The sequence below is a fragment of the Oncorhynchus masou genome, chromosome 14 (assembly GCF_036934945.1).
Source record: "Oncorhynchus masou masou isolate Uvic2021 chromosome 14, UVic_Omas_1.1, whole genome shotgun sequence".
NCBI classification, from domain to species: domain Eukaryota; kingdom Metazoa; phylum Chordata; class Actinopteri; order Salmoniformes; family Salmonidae; genus Oncorhynchus; species Oncorhynchus masou.
This window is the reverse complement of record NC_088225.1, coordinates 1479161-1496821: the sequence shown is the minus strand read 5'-3', so window position 1 is coordinate 1496821 and position 17661 is coordinate 1479161. Positions and strand designations below refer to the sequence as shown.

At 45.3% G+C, this 17661-nt stretch overlaps 1 protein-coding gene across 1 annotated transcript in view; it reads right to left on the bottom strand.

Annotated features, from left to right (window-relative positions):
• The window catches only part of LOC135553939 (corticotropin-releasing factor receptor 1-like), a 168794-nt gene that overhangs the window by 44770 nt on the left and 106363 nt on the right, over positions 1-17661 (bottom strand). The window contains exon 6 of the mRNA XM_064985886.1: positions 5378-5484. Within this exon, the coding sequence (XP_064841958.1) occupies positions 5378-5484 (107 nt within the window). The remainder of the gene's footprint in view (positions 1-5377; positions 5485-17661) is intronic.

The following is a 17661-nucleotide window of genomic DNA, read 5'->3' as shown; positions in this document are numbered from 1 at the left end:
AAACTTTTTTAACAAATCAAAAACTGAAAAATTGGGCGTGCAAAATTACTCAGCCCCCTTAAGTTAATACTTTGTAGCGCCACCTTTTGCTGCGATTACAGCTGTAAGTTTGGGGTATGTCTCTATCAGTTTTGCACATCGAGAGACTGAAATTTTTTCCCATTCCTCCTTGCAAAACAGCTCGAGCTCAGTGAGGTTGGATGGAGAGCATTTGTGAACAGCAGTTTTCAGTTCTTTCCACAGATTCTCGATTGATTCAGGTCTGGACTTTGACTTGGCCATTCTAACACCTGGATATGTTTATTTTTGAACCATTCCATTGTAGATTTTGCTTTATGTTTTGGATCATTGTCTTGTTGGAAGACAAATCTCCGTCCCAGTCTCAGGTCTTTTGTAGACTCCATCAGGTTTTCTTCCAGAATGGTCCTGTATTTGGCTCCATCCATCTTCCCATCAATTTTAACCATCTTCCCTGTCCCTGCTGAAGAAAAGCAGGCCCAAACCATGATGCTGCCACCACCATGTTTGACAGTGGGGATGGTATGGTCAGGGTGATGAGCTGTGTTGCTTTTACGCCAAACATAACGTTTTGCATTGTTGCCAAAAAGTTAAATTTTGGTTTCATCTGACCAGAGCACCTTCTTCCACATGTTTGGTGTGTCTCCCAGGTGGCTTGTGGCAAACTTTAAACGACACTTTTTATGGATATCTGAGAGATGGCTTTCTTCTTGCCACTCTTCCATAATGGCCAGATTTGTGCAATATACGACTGATTGTTGTCCTATGGACAGAGTCTCCCACCTCAGCTGTAGATCTCTGCAGTTCATCCAGAGTGATCATGGGCCTCTTGGCTGCATCTCTGATCAGTCTTCTCCTTGTATGAGCTGAAAGTTTAAAGGGACGGCCAGGTCTTGGTAGATTTGCAGTGGTCTGATACTCCTTCCATTTCAATATTATCGCTTGCACAGTGCTCCTTGGGATGTTTAAAGCTTGGGAAATCTTTTTGTATCCAAATCTGGTTTTAAACTTCTTCACAACAGTATCTCGGACCTGCCTGGTGTGTTCCTTGTTCTTCATGATGCTCTCTGCGCTTTTAACGGACCTCTGAGACTATCACAGTGCAGGTGCATTTATACGGAGACTTGATTACACACAGGTGGATTGTATTTATCATCATTAGTCATTTAGGTCAACATTGGATCATTCAGAGATCCTCACTGAACTTCTGGAGAGAGTTTGCTGCACTGAAAGTAAAGGGGCTGAATAATTTTGCACGCCCAGTGTGTGTGCTGCATCAAACCTGTGTGTGTGTGTTTCATTTTTCAGTTTTTGATTTGTTAAAAAAGTTTGAAATATCCAATAAATGTCGTTCCACTTCATGATTGTGTCCCACTTGTTGTTGATTCTTCACAAAAAAATATAGTTTTATATCTTTATGTTTGAAGCCTGAAATGTGGCAAAAGGTCGCAAAGTTCAAGGGGGCCGAATACAAGGCACTGTATATAAAAATAACTGTTTTTATGGGTGTGAAAAAAAACAGCCCCTTTTGTCTTTCGATTTTACGCCAAAAGACATTGAAGGCCTATAATCTATCAAAGCGAGGCATGTGAATGAGAAAGTACTTCTTTCAGGGACTTTTCTTCTGTCGTTCCAGTACGTACAATGTATGACTCACACAGCTACCATTCTCCTGTGAGAGGTCTATACCCATGAAGTAGCTAGGGGGGCTTTAGAGACAACATTTTAATTTTTTTTGTGTATGAAACATTAAAAAGGACACCTTTGTCACAGCCTGATAAAATGAAAATATAAAACAGGCCCTGATTCCAGCGAGTTCAGCCCATGTGTGGAGAGGGAGTAATGAAGTCTCAGGGTGCGTGTGTGTGTCCATCCCAGACATCTGTTCCAGCTAGCTGTTTCATTTCAGTTAAGGAAGTAAACAGTAGACTAGCGCCGGCCGGCCTGTCTGCTACTTTACGATTTTAGCCTTTCCTCTCTATTTCTACATACAGTACGACCAATCGCAATATCTTCATGACACAGCACTGGCTATATTAGCCGAGAGGGTAAGAGGTTAATAAACAGGACACTGATGTCGAAGATGTAACTATTCAAACCAGAATGAGCCTAAAAAAATACTCCTCTGTTGTCTCAACTCAAATGAGACTTCCTGATTGGAGATATTGAAGCAGTGAGACAGTGTCTTGCTGACATTAATCGGAGCAGATGAATCCGGGATAATCTGTTCTAAACAATCTCTTACACTATATGTTTAATCTCAGAGTCCAGATAATCTGTGTTGATGTGGCCTTTGAGAAAACACAGACGGGCGGTTTTTGGCTGACTGACATGTTGGGTTGTTAGTGACATGCTGTTTGTCACCTATTACAGCTTTCACCACCACACAATGCCTTAACTGGTCAACACCTTTCCAAACAGATGTAATTTCAGCATCTAGTTTTGGTTTACATTTGGTTGAGTTGTCAACTAACGTAAATAAAAATGTAAAAATCACCATGTCATTGGATTGAGGTTAAAAGATTGCTGGAAAAAAATACAAAATTCCCCTAAACCCCCCCCCCACCCCCCCAACCAGTTTTTCCCCAGCAGGTGAGCCATGGGAGTCCAGAATGAAACACAATCACCCTCCTCTCCTCTCCTCTCCCTCTGAGTGGATTTGTCGGTGTCAGTGTGTGTGTTTCAGTGTATGTGTTTGTTTGTGCGTGCCTGTGTGTGTGAATGTATTTGAATAATACACCCCACTCCAGCAGGACACACTTCCCTAATATGCTGAACACATGGACAGAACCGAACAGGGCTGCATCAAACCTAGGTCAAATCAGCGCTGCACTATATTCACCACCTCATTCAATTTAGGATTTGATGGGTCAGGACAGAGCATGCACTGTCTGCAGGGTTGAGGGCCGGGCTGGTGGGATACGCCATGACATACTCCCCCGGTGAGTGACAATTATCGAGCACAAAGAATGTGGCTCCTGTCAACTGAGCCATGAAGTTACATGAATCTTGGCAGGATTATTATAGCGTGTTATGAACAATGGATTTATGGTATTTTCTTCTCGGTTTTGTACTGTACTGTTTCATGTTGTATTGGATTTAGTATGAAACACTTAGCCGTAACCAAGACTAAGGGGTTGTGTGGGTGTGACACCAGAACATCGGACGTGTTGACATGGTGAAGGAACGTGACAGGCGGGTGTCGTGTTGTTATCTGTTATATGATGTGTTGACATGGTGGAGGAACGTGACAGGCGGTGTGGTGTTGTTATCTGTTTCTGTTATGTGATGTGTTGACATGGTGGAGGAACGTGACAGGCGGTGTCGTGTTGTTATCTGTTTCTGTTATATGATGTGTTGACATGGTGGAGGAACGTGACAGGCGGTGTGGTGTTGTTATCTGTTTCTGTTATATGATGTGTTGACATGGTGAAGGAACGTGACAGGCGGTGTCGTGTTGTTTGTTATCTGTTTCTGTTATGTGATGTGTTGACATGGTGGAGGAACGTGACAGGCGGTGTGGTGTTGTTATCTGTTTCTGTTATGTGATGTGTTGACATGGTGGAGGAACGTGACAGGCGGTGTGGTGTTGTTATCTGTTTCTGTTATATGATGTGTTGACATGGTGGAGGAGGCGGTGTGGTGTTGTTATCTGTTTCGTGACAGGCGGTGTGGTGTTGTTATCTGTTTCTGTTATGGAGGAATGATGTGTTTCTGACATGTTGTGGAGGAACGTGACAGGCGGTGTGGTGTTGTTATCTGTTTCTGTTATGTGATGTGTTGACATGGTGAAGGAACGTGACAGGCGGTGTCGTGTTGTTATCTCTTTCTGTTATGTGATGTGTTGACATGGTGGAGGAACGTGACAGGCGGTGTGGTGTTGTTATCTGTTTCTGTTATATGATGTGTTGACATGGTGAAGGAACGTGACAGGCGGTGTCGTGTTGTTATCTGTTTCTGTTATGTGATGTGTTGACATGGTGGAGGAACGTGACAGGTGGTGTGGTGTTGTTATCTGTTTCTGTTATGTGATGTGTTGACATGGTGGAGGAACGTGACAGGCGGTGTTGTGTTGTTATCTGTTTCTGTTATGTGATGTGTTGACATGGTGGAGGAACGTGACAGGCGGTGTGGTGTTGTTATCTGTTTCTGTTATATGATGTGTTGACATGGTGGAGGAACGTGACAGGCGGTGTGTCGTGTTGTTATCTGTTTCTGTTATGTGATGTGTTGACATGGTGGAGGAACGTGACAGGCGGTGTGGTGTTGTTATCTGTTTCTGTTATATGATGTGTTGACATGGTGGAGGAACGTGACAGGCGGTGTGGTGTTGTTATCTGTTTCTGTTATATGATGTGTTGACATGGTGAAGGAACGTGACAGGCGGGTGTCGTGTTGTTATCTGTTATATGATGTGTTGACATGGTGGAGGAACGTGACAGGCGGTGTGGTGTTGTTATCTGTTTCTGTTATGTGATGTGTTGACATGGTGGAGGAACGTGACAGGCGGTGTCGTGTTGTTATCTGTTTCTGTTATATGATGTGTTGACATGGTGGAGGAACGTGACAGGCGGGTGTCGTGTTGTTATCTGTTTCTGTTATGTGATGTGTTGACATGGTGGAGGAACGTGACAGGCGGTGTGGTGTTGTTATCTGTTTCTGTTATATGATGTGTTGACATGGTGGAGGAACGTGACAGGCGGTGTGGTGTTGTTATCTGTTTCTGTTATGTGATGTGTTGACATGGTGGAGGAACGTGACAGGCGGTGTGGTGTTGTTATCTGTTTCTGTTATATGATGTGTTGACATGGTGGAGGAACGTGACAGGCGGGTGTCGTGTTGTTATCGGTTTCTGTTATGTGATGTGTTGACATGGTGGAGGAACGTGACAGGCGGTGTGGTGTTGTTATCTGTTTCTGTTATGTGATGTGTTGACATGGTGGAGGAACGTGACAGGCGGTGTGGTGTTGTTATCTGTTTCTGTTATATGATGTGTTGACATGGTGGAGGAACGTGACAGGCGGTGTCGTGTTGTTATCTGTTTCTGTTATGTGATGTGTTGACATGGTGGAGGAACGTGACAGGCGGTGTGGTGTTGTTATCTGTTTCTGTTATATGATGTGTTGACATGGTGGAGGAACGTGACAGGCGGTGTGGTGTTGTTATCTGTTTCTGTTATATGATGTGTTGACATGGTGGAGGAATGTGACAGGCGGTGTGGTGTTGTTATCTGTTTCTGTTATGTGATGTGTTGACATGGTGGAGGAACGTGACAGGCGGTGTGGTGTTGTTATCTGTTTCTGTTATATGATGTGTTGATATGATGGGGGAATGACAGAAGGAGGACAGTGCTACTCACCTCAGCCTCATAAAGAGGATGAAGGCCACCAGCAGGGCTGCCAGAGAGATACAATGTCCCATGTAGTTTATGATCACCGCTATGTGGTAATGCAGCTTGCTCTTTTTCTGCAGAAAGGAGACAAAAAAAGCCAGATAAAACCACACAGAAAAACTACAGTAATATGCGAACAATTCTTTACTTGGCAGTGTACGTCATGTGTCAAAGTTAAAAGATCGCTAATAACTTCATGAGAGATATCGTGCACCTTCGTATTGCTATTGCCTACTGTTTATGACAGTGCAAAACGCATCATCTATAAATTGTGTTATTGCAATTGCTTGGCATTTGACTATAAGGCGCCACAGAGGTTAGTGCGTGCGGCCCGGTACATCATGGGGCCGAGCTCTTTGCCATCCAGGTCCTCTGTACAAGGCAGTGTCCGAGGAAGGACCTAAAAATGTTCTAAGACTCCAGCCAGCCACGTCATAAGCTGTTCTCTCTGCTACTGCAGGGGAAGTGGTACCGGAGTGCCAAATCTGGGACCAAAAGGCTCCTGAATAGCTTTTTACCCCCAAGCCATAAGACTACTGAACAGTTAATCAAATGGCTATCCAGACTATTTGCATTGAGACCCTTTTTTTTGCACTGACTCTCTTGCACTGGCTCTCTGCACACTTACTGGACTCTATACACACACACACACGCACACGCCCACACAGACACACACACACGCTGCTGCTACTCTGTTTATTATCTATCCCGATTGCCTAGTCACTTTTACCCCTGCCTACATGTATATATAACCTAAAATACCTAAACTACCTCGTACCTCTGCACATACCCATGATTCGGTACCTGCACTCATTGTATATAGACTCGTTATAATTATTTTATTGTGTTAATATTTCCTTTTTGTTATTTAGGAAATGTTTCTCACTTTTAATATTTGCTTTGATTGGGAAAGGGCTCGTATGTAAGCTTTTCACGGTAAAGTCTACACCTGTTGTACTTGGCGCATGTGACAAATAAAATGTCACGCCCTGGTCGAAATATATTATGTTTGTCTTCATTTATTTGGTCAGGCCAGGGTGTGACATGGGGTTTTTGTGGTGTGTTTTGTCTTGGGGGTGTATAGCATAGTCTATGGCTGCCTGAGGCGGTTCTCAATCAGAGTCAGGTGATTTTCATGTGTCTCTGATTGGGAACCATATTTAGGCAGCAATATTCTGTGAGTATTTCGTGGGTGATTGTTCCTGTCTCTGTGTTTGTTGTCACCAGATAGGCTGTATAGGTTTTCACGTTCCGTTTGTTGTTTTGTATTTTCAAGTTATTTCATGTTGAGTCATTTTCATTAAAGAACATGAGTAACCACCACGCTGCACTATGGTCCGCTTCTCCTTCAACAGACGAACGCCTTTACAGAATCACCCACCACAACAGGACCAAGCGGCGTGGTAACAGGCAACAGCAGCAGCAGGAGCAGCGTGACAAGACTTTCTGGACTTGGGAGGAAATCCTCGACGGGAGAGGACCCTGGGCTAAACCAGGGGAGTGTAGCCGCCCCAAGGTGAAGGAATGGACATGGGAGGACGAATTATTCGGAGAAGGACCCTGGGATCAGCCTGGAGAATATTGCTGCCCCAAAGAAGAACTGGAGGCGGAGAGAGCTGAGAGGCGCTGATATGAGGAGGCAGCGCGGCGACGCGGATGGAAGCCTGAGAGTCAGCCCCAAAAATGTATTGGGGGGGCTCACAGGGAGTATGGCTACGCCAGGTAGGAGACCTGCGCAAACTTCCTGTGCTTACCGGGGGGCTAAAGAGACCGGGCAGGCACCGTGTTATGCTGTGGAGCGCACGGTGTCTCCAGTGCGGGTGCATAGCCCGGTGCGGTACATACCAGCTCCTCGTATTGGCCGGGCTAGAGTGGGCATCGAGCCAGGTAAGGTTTGGCAGGCTCGGTGCTCAAGAGCTCCAGTGCGCCTGCACGGTCCGGTCTATCCAGTGCCACCTCCACACACCAGGCTTCCTGTGCGTGTCCTCGGCCCAGTACCACCAGTGCCAGCACCACGCATCAGGCCTACAGTGCGCCTCGCCTCTCCAGCGCTGCCGGAGCCTTTCTACTCTCCTGCGCTGCCGGAGTCTCCCGCCTGTTCAGCGCTGCCCGAGCCTTCCTCCTCTCCTGCGCTGCCGGAGCCTCCCGCCTGTTCAGTGCTGCCGGAGCCTTTCTCCTCTCCTGCGCTGCCGGAGTCTCCCGCCTGTTCAGCGCAGCCAGAGCATTCCTCCTCTACAGTGCTGCTGAAGTCTCCCGCCTGTTCAGCGCTGCCAGAGCCTTCCTCCTCTACAGCGCTGATGGAGTCTCCTGCCTGTTCAGCGCAGCCAGAGCTGCCAGACAGCATGGAGCAGCCAGAGCTGCCAGCCTGCATGGAGCAGCCAGAGCTGCCAGCCTGCATGGAGCAGCCAGAGCAGCCAGTCTGCATGGAACAGACAGAGCTGTCAGTCTGCAAGGAGCTGCCAGTCTGCAAGGAGCTGCCAGCCTGCATGGAGCAGCCAGATCCGTCAGTCTGCCAGGATCCGCCAGTCAGCCAGACTCTTCCAGATCAGCCAGTCAGCCAGACTCTTCCAGATCCGCCAGTCAGCCAGACTCTTCCAGATCCGCCAGTCAGCCAGACTCTTCCAGATCCGCCAGTCAGCCAGACTCTTCCAGATCCGCCAGACTCTTCCAGATCTGCCAGTCAGCCAGACTCTTCCAGATCCGCCAGTCAATCAGACTCTTCCAGATCCGCCAGTCAATCAGACTCTTCCAGTTCCGCCAGTCAGCCAGGATCTGCCAGAACCGCCAGCCAGCCAGGATCTGCCGGATCCAACTACCTGCCTGAGCTTCCTCTCAGTGCTGAGCTTCCTATCAGTGCTGGGCTTCCTCTCAGTGCTGGGCTTCCCCTCAGTCCCGAGCTTCCCCTCAGTCCCGAGCTTCCCCTCAGTCCCGAGCTGCCTCAGTCCCGAGCTGCCCCTCAGTCCCGAGCTGCCCCTCAGTCCAGTGGGGTTCTGGGTGAGGACTACTAGGCCATGGTCGGCGGCGAGGGTGGACTATCCTAGGACGCGAGGGGGAGGAACTAAGACATTGATAGAGTGGGGTCCACGTCCCGCGCCGGAGCCGCCACCATGGACAGACGCCCACCTGGACCCTCCCTATTGTTTTGATGTGCGTCCGGGAGTCAGCACCTTAGGGGGGGGGGGGGGGGGTTCTGTCACGCCCTGGTTGAAGTATATTATGTTTGTCTTCATTTATTTGGTCAGGCCAGGGTGTGACATGGGTTATTGTGGTGTGTTTTTGTCTTGGGGTTTTGTGGGGTGTCTAGCATAGTCTATGGCTGCCTGAGGCGGTTCTCAATCAGAGTCAGGTGATTATCGTTGTCTCTGATTGGGAACCATGTTTAGGCAGCCATATTCTTTGAGTATTTCATGGGTGATTGTTCCTGTCTCTGTGTTTATTGTCACCAAATAGGCTGTATATGTTTTCATGTTCCGTTTGTTGTTTTGCATGTCAAGTTATTTCATGTCTCGTTCAATTTCATTAAAGAACATGAGTAACCACCACGCTGCATTTTGGTCCGCTTCTCCTTCAACAGACGAACGCCGTTACATAAAATTATATTTAATGATGTGGTCTATACATATGTCAATAGTTCATGCATTACAGCCTTCACTCATGAGGTCATCATGTACAGCAGACTTTGCAACGGATCTATAAAAGTAACATAATTGAATTGCATCTATAAAAATGGTTTAATATGTCTGCATGTATTATGCACTGTTAGAACAGTCTGGCAGTTGAATAGATAGACAGAGTCAAAGTGCAGAGGTTTGAGTCAACACTGGATTATATGAGTTCCCATCATCTGTGGAAAAGACCAATATAACCCAACCAGATGGCATTTCACAAGGGACAAGACGATCACTGTTGTGATATCAAATATCACATGCTGGTAATTTAGTCATTTTCATTGACATCAAACATGGAAATTATATGTCACTGGTACTTGAAATCACATCTTTACTTTACAGCATTTAAATGGTCTACTTAGCACACCTCAATTTAACAGAAGACTTTTGTGTTCCTTCAATGGATGTGAAATTAAGGGTGAAACTGAATATACTTGAGTATCTTCCACAGCAGTTGCTGCTCTGTACAACGTGGGAGCAGCAAAATACAAGTCAATTAGAAACGATGGCGGGGAGCAAACCGCTGCCCTGCCTGCAGTGTGTTCTTGATAACAGACTAGTCTTTTGATTTTGAAGCTTTATTGTGGTACATATTGTGGTTACCCATGTGAGTTTCAGATTCGACCACATTCCCGTACAGTTAACACCTCTGGGGCAACTGTCTCTCAACTGTCTTATGTTCTCCTTCTCTACAGTTCCTCCCTGTCTTCCTTCTGGACATGTTGTTCTGTACTTGTTCTCATGACTTCATCACAGAGCGCACCTTCTAGTTGTGTCTCTTTTAACATGTTCCTCTTCCCGTTATCTCCCTGTTTTTCTCCCCTCTAAGATCTCTACTAACAGACAAAGAAACAAAGACCAAACTCCCCCCCAGAGACAAATGTGAATCTTCATCCATTTTAATTTAATTTTACCTTTATTTAACCAGGCAAGTCAGTTAAGAACAAATTCTTATTTTCAATGACGGCCTGGGAACAGTGGGTTAACTGCCTGTTCAGGGGCAGAACGACAGATTTGAACCTTGTCAGCTTGGGTGTTTGAACTCGCAACCTTCCGGTTACTAGTCCAACGCTCTAACCACTAGACTACCCTGCCGCCCCATCCGGATCATCCTGATGGTATTATCTCCTCTGTAATCCCCCAATCTAATCTGTGACTTTGATAGATTACCACTGGCAGATTACAAACCTACGCCTTGATGAGTCAGATGGGGAAAACATGAAACGATCTGTAGCCACCTCAGGTCACACACCTTTTACCACAGTGTGTTATGGTACAGCCTAAACGTTTTCCGTCATCAATCTACACACAATACCCCATAATGACAAAGTGAAAACAGGTTTAGAATATTGGGCAAATTTATTAAAAATAAAAAACAGAAATACCTTATTTACATAAGTATTCAGACTCTTTGCTATGAGACTTGAAATTGAGCTCATGTGCATTCTGTTTCCATTGGTGATCCTTGAGATGTTTCTACAAAATGATTGGATTCCACCTGTAGTGAATTCAACTGTTTCGACATGAAAGGCACACACCTGTCTATATACGGTTCCACAGTTGACAGGTGAGCGGGATAATCAGCAGCCTGATGACCTAGAGGCTGGAGAGGGAGTATACATGACAACAGTGCATGTCAGAGCATAAACCAAGCCATGAGGTCGAAATAATTATCCGTAGAGCTCTGAGACAGGATTGAGTCAATGCACAGATCTGCATAAGGGTACCAAAACATTTATGCAGCACTGAAGGTCCCCAAGACCACAGTCGCCTCCATCATTGTTAAATGGAATAAGTTTGGAACCACCAAGACTCTCAGTAGAGTTGGCTGCCAGGCCAAACTCAGCAATCGGGGGAGAAGGGACTTGGTCAGGGAGATGGTCACTCTGACATAGCTCCAGAGTTCCTCTGTGGAGATGTGAAAACCTTCCAGAAGGACAACCATCTCTGCAGCACTCCACCAATCAGGCCTTTATGGTAGAGTGGCCAGACGGAAGCCACTCCCCAGTAAAAGGCACATGACCACCCACTTGGAGTTTGCCAAAAGGCACCTAATGGACTCAGACCATGTAAAACAAGATGGTCCAAGATGAAACCAAGATTGAGCCTTTTGGCTTGAATGCTAAGGAGGAAACCTGGCACCGTCCCTTCAGTGAAGCATGGTGGAGGCAGCATCATGCTGTGGGGATGTTTTTCAGCAGCAGGGACCAGGAGATTAGTCAGGATCGAGGGAAAGATGAACAGAGCAAAGTACAGAGAGATCCTTGATGAAAACCTGCTCCAGAGTGCTCAGGACCTCAGACTAAGGCTAAGGTTCACCTTCCAATAGGACAACGACCCTAAGCACACAGCCAATACAATGCAGGAGTGGCATCGGGACAAGTCTATGAATGTCCTTGAGTGGTTCGGGCTTGAACCCGATAAAACATCTCTGGAAAGACCTACAAATAGCTGTGCAGTGACGCTCCCCATCAAACCTGACAGAGCTTGAGAGGATCTGCAGACAAGAATGGGAGAAATTCCCATAAATACAGGTGGGCCAAGCTTGTATCGTCAGAAGCAAGAAGACTTGAGACTGTAATGGCTACCAAATGCGCTTCAACAAAGTACTGAGTAAAGGGTCTGAATACCCTGTTTTTGCTCTGTCATTATGGGTTACTGTGTGTAGATTGATGAGGGGAAAAAACATTTAATCAATTTTAGAATAAGATTGTAATGTAACAAAATGTGGAAAAAGTAAAGGGGTTTGAAAACTTTTCGAACATGCTGTACACATACGCAAGCATGCACAAACATGCACTAACACACTAATCCCACCAACTCATGCCCCCCAAAAAATGCAATACATCCTAGCAACTTTTGCGAGATCAAGGACTATCTCGCAAATGGGGGAGTCTGTTTTACCTCAGGCGAAAACACTGCCAAGACTCTCCTAGAGACTCCTAATCTATTCTCTCTTGTCTGCCATCTCTGCCTTCGTCTCTGTCTCTCTCGCTGTGCTGTGCTTTAACTGGGTGGAACGAGCTTTGTCATTCACAAACGAAACAACTGTTCTAGTGCTATTCATTACATAAAACATCTCCAAGTGCTTTAAAGCTGTCACACCCTGACCTTAGAGATCCTTTTTATATCTCTATTTGGTTTGGTCAGGGTGTGATTTGGGGTGGGTATTCTATTGTATTTCTATGTTTTGGCCGGGTAGGGTTCTCAATCAGGGACACCTGTCTATCGTTGTCTCTGATTGAGAACCATAGGTAGCCCTTTTCCCACCACTCTTTGTGGGAAGTTGACTTTGTTTATGGCACATAGCCTTAAGCTTCACGGTTTGTTTTGTAGTGTTTATGGTTTTGTTTGGCGCATTTTTCTAATATAGAGAACATGTACGCTCGTCACTCTGCACCTTGGTCCAGTTCTTACAACAGGCGTGACAAAAGCAACACAAAAAAGACAATCCATTTGGAAAACAACCACGTCATTCATGAGATGGAAGGTCCAAGAGAAAGTTCATGGCTTGAGTAGTCATCGGACGCAAGAGGTCAATGGTGGAAAGCAAGCAAAGGTGGTCTCAGGACGTGGTCTCTCGCGTGGTGATAGTACTCAGCACTGAGGTCATGTGTTTCTCTTTCCTGGCTGAGCAGTACCAGCATTTGAAGAAGCCTCCAAATGAACACATTGAAGGCAAGCCGTAACTCAACAGGACAACACTCATCCCACCAACCCATAGTACATACAACTATCAGGTTCATAAGGCTAATTTTACATAGGGTAACACTGATCCTAACTCTCCTACTGACTACAGTTTCTTAGAAATATTCATATTCTTGTTGGGTCTGAGGGAAACAGATGTCAGTGAGGGATACAAAGTGCTTCTGTGGATGTCCTCCCTGGCCTCTATCTCTTTAATTAGGCAATAGGGACAGACCGGATAGTCCGAGCATAAGATGGAGCACACAGGCTTGTATCCATTTATTCACCTATCTACACACTTTAGCAGGACATGCATGTGTATTGTGTATGTCCCAGTGTGTAAGGACAGGTTGTTTGTGTATTTGTCCAATAGTTAATGTTTATTGAAACATCGGAGGCTTGAGCCTTGTGTTGTGTGTCTGACCTCCCTGAAACCTGATAGATAAGAACAATGCACATATGTTTTGTCAAGTAAAGCTGGTCCGCGGAGGGGGACAGTAGGGGGAGGCTTAACACACACACATACACACACATTACATGCTTTTTGATGGCGGTGCCCAGCCGCCTCCCACTCTTAGAGGCCAGCCTTCCCGCCGGCCAAATCTGTCACCAATTTCCTCCTGCCCTCTTAAAGGAGGCCAGTGAAAGCTCTCTGAGCCAATAAAACAGGACAGGGAGAATGGAAGAGCAGTATGCCATGCAGAGCCAAACAGAGGGAGCAGGCTGCCTCGCCAGCCCAGTGAACAGTAGAGATGGCTGGGCCCTCGTCTCATTTCTCCGGACTCCCCTGACTCTCCTTCTGCTTAACCATATAACGGTGCAGCGCTGGTTTAGATCAACTACTATTTTACTTTGATATTTATATGAATGACGAAGAGAAGAATGACTACGCCTGTTGTATAATGACTCCTGATGATGACTACGATCTGTGATGATAGAAAACATTTGTGCCACTGGTATACAAGAGAGTATCGCAGAGAGTATCTCTAGAGCTGAGATTTTACTGATACACTTGAAATCTGCAAGTGGAGATTCCGGCACCTGGAAACTGTACATGGACATACAGTAATGATTAGTAAAAGTGGGTTTGAGAAAAAAACGAACACATCTATGCAGTTTCCCTCTAGTTCTAGTGGGGCAGGCTAACAATCCGCAGTAAAGTATATGCAAAACATTAACCTCTCCCCACCTTTAATGTTTTAGTTCTAAGATAGAGAGGTAGCAGTTACACTCACAGTTTAATTCGCTCTGTGCCCAACTGTCTTCCCCACTACCCTTTGTGAAAAATGTTAAATTTACCCTAGCAGCTGTTTCTTGCAGGGCTATTTTGATCTTGCAGGTGGGGGAGTCTGTTATAGCTCGGGCTGCAACACTGCTTAATCTACAGCACTCTCTCCTGTCTGCTATCTGTGCCTGTGTCTCTCTCTCTGTGCTGTGCTCTAACTGGGGGGAGCTACCTTTGTCATTCACAAATGAACCAACGAGTACCTTGTGTTCTGTACAAAACGAGAACTCTGGGATGTATGGCAGACATAGGGCTGTATTTTTTTACTCGGAAACGAGTCCCTCATTGCTCATTCGTCTGCCTCAGCATAACGAGACATGGTGATAGTACTCTGTCCTGAGGCATCGCTTTCTCTTTCCTGGCAGAGCAGCATCCCCCTAACAGACAACCCAGGCAAGATGTAATTCGACAAGAGAACTTGCCTGAGCCAGTTGTTGTCCCCATGAGGAAATAGGAGGGGAGCATTGATTTAGTCTGCAAAGTCATAGGAGCGGAGCATTCACTCGGCTGCCTACTAAAGAGGAAATAACCCCAAAACATCCATCCTGGGCAGGAGGAGACTTACCACAGAACGTAAACCAACAGCTAGACATGATTTTAATGAAATAAGCACTCTAGCGACAACAGCAATTCCTCCTTAAACAACCATTACCAACTGAGCAAAAACAAAATAGACTCAAGGGTTGCTGGGGTTTCAAGGAATGCAGCTTTGTGATTGGAATGAGAAGATTATAGTTTATCGTCAGCTATAAGCTTTGCGGACAGGAAGATGCCCTAGAAAGCAGTTACTCAGCCCCCTCCTGCTGTGCTGGTATACATAACAAATTGTGAGATCAAATTGAACGTTTTGTAACCACACAGAAGTGGTTGACTCATCTTGTCAGTAGCCCACTATACTGTAAGAGGATTAAAATGTTCTACAGGTGGAAAGGGCAAATTATCATTTACAACACGAGCCAGCTCAATACACAGACCTTCCTGGTAAAAAAACAACAACTTGTTTTTGTACTCTCCTGCTCTAAGATGAGGCCAGATTTTTCTTTGCTCCTCTGCATTCTGTCTTTCCCTAAAGGTGATATTGAATGCTGATGCTAGCAACACTGGCAGCAGATGGCTTGTATTCCTTCTCAACAAAACCTAGTCATATAAGTTTGGTCTACCACTATTTATTCAACCGGTGATAAAACCCAAGACTTAAAAGTGTTCAAATTCAACAGTCACTGCATACCTCAAAAAAATGTGTGAATTGCTGGCATAAACAGCTCCAACAAACTAACCACTGTAGTCAGATATAGTGAATGCCAAGAAAGAGTAACATAGCTAACCTTTTCCCTACTTGTTAAAAAGTTAAAAAGATTTGTAAGCAAAAGCTATGCCCTGAAGGATTGCACACTTTCTGAATATCAGTAAAGGTCACTGGAACTACTTTTAATTAAGTACATCGGACCTTTGTGTCTGCAAGGTGACACTGTTTAAATAGCACTGCTTTGCCACCGTCCTCAGTCTTTGAATAACCATGCCATTGAGTCCCATACTGTTTTTAATTTTCACTATACCACAAGGTTTGATTTTGTAAACGCGCAGCACCAACCTTCCCGATGCTTGGATCTGGATGAGCCAAACCACAAAGCAGTGGGCGTCCGAGGCGACAGCGTGCTCCCCTGTGTGAGTGGACTTATTCATTTGCATGTGTATGTCCCTGAGGAAACAGATGGTGGGGAGAGGAGAGCAGGCAGTGTGCAGCAGTCTGCCCAGTAGCAAGGGGGTCCTCACCAGTTTTAGAGGACTCACGTGTTCGCCCGTTCACAATGCTGCTAGCTATCAGCTGCCTGCTTGCCAATGGCCATCTCAATCAATCTGTGCCATTGGTTTTGGGAAGGGAGCTAATTTGTTTATTACATGATTCATAGTCATGTAAGTGATTCATATACTGCAGCTTTCTGACTCAGTCAAATTAAGGTTGGTGTTTTTTTCAGGGAACGGAAAGGAGTGCAAAAAGGTCACTGGTCAAATTTGGGGTTAAAAAGTATTTCAGAGAAAAATGACAATGTACAGTAAGAGATATAATAAGGTCATCTAATTGACCAGTTTACAATCAATGGTATGGGCACTGGAATAGCTTGATGTTAGAAAATTCACAGAAAATGTGTTTTCAGCTCACGCTGTACAGTATGTGTAACAAGTGATTGGAGCTATTGTACAGTATATGCTTGGGAGACTATGCATATAGTACTACCTCACGCTACCTTTCCTTCCCTCCAACCAGATCACCTCCATTACGCTCCATAACGATCTGGCCGACGTAAACAACCACTTATGCCTAGTTAAATACAAGCTACAAATAAGCCTATACATTAAGCTCAAAAGCTCCCTTCAACTCTCTTCTCCTCCCAAAGACGGAAGAAAAGTGTTTAGGTAAAAGCCCTGTTGCCTTGAGGACTGAGATATAAAAGTATGACTCTGTATGACTGGTAGCTTCTGCTGTGAATGACTGAGCTGCTGAGCCCTCTTCGAAAGATTCAAATTGGAGTACAGTTTTTATTTTTATTTTTTATTTCACCTTTATTTAACCAGGTAGGCTAGTTGAGAACAAGTTCTCATTTACAAGATAAAGCATAGCAGTGTGAACAGACAACAACACAGAGTTACACATGGAGTAAACAATAAACAAGTCAATAACACAGTAGAAAGAAAAAATAGTCTATATACATTGTGTGCAAAAGGCATGATGAGGTAGGCGGATAATTACAATTTTGCAGATGATACATGGTCAGATGGTCATGTGCAGGTAGAGATACTGGTGTGCAAAAGAGCAGAAAAGTAAATAAATAAAAACAGTATGGGGATGAGGTAGGTAAATTGGGTGGGCTATTTACCGATGGACTATGTACAGCTGCAGCGATCGGTTAGCTGCTCAGATAGCAGATGTTTAAATTTGGTGAGGGAGATAAAAGTCTCAAACTTCAATGATTTTTGCAATTCATTCAAGTCACAGGCAGCAGAGAACTGGAAGGAAAGGCGGCCAAATTAGGTGTTGGCTTCAGGAATGATCAGAGAGGTACACCTGCTGGAGCGCGTGCTACGGGTGGGTGTTGCCATTGTGACCAGTGAACTGAGATAAGACGGAGCTTTACCGAGCATGGACTTGTAGATGACCTGGAGCCAGTGGGTCTGGCGACGAATATGTAGCGAGGGCCAGCTAACTAGAGCATACAGGTCGCAGTGGTGGGTGGTATAAGGTGCTTTAGTAACAAAACGGATGGCACTGTGATAAATTGCATCCAGTTTGCTGAGTAGAGTATTGGAAGCTATTTTGTAGATGACATCGCCGAAGACGAGGATCTGTAGGATAGTCAGTTTTACTAGGGAAATTTTGGTGGCGTGAGTGAAGGAAGCTTTGTTGCGAAATAGAAAGCCGACTCGAGATGTGATTTTAGATTGGAGATGTTTGATATGAGTCGAAGGAGAGTTTACAGTCTAACCAGACACCTAGGTACTTATAGATGTCCACATATTCTAGGTTGGAACAATGCAGGGTGGTGATGCTAGTTGGGCATGCGGGTGCAGGCAGCGAACGGTTGAAAAGCATGCATTTAGTTTTACTAGCGTTT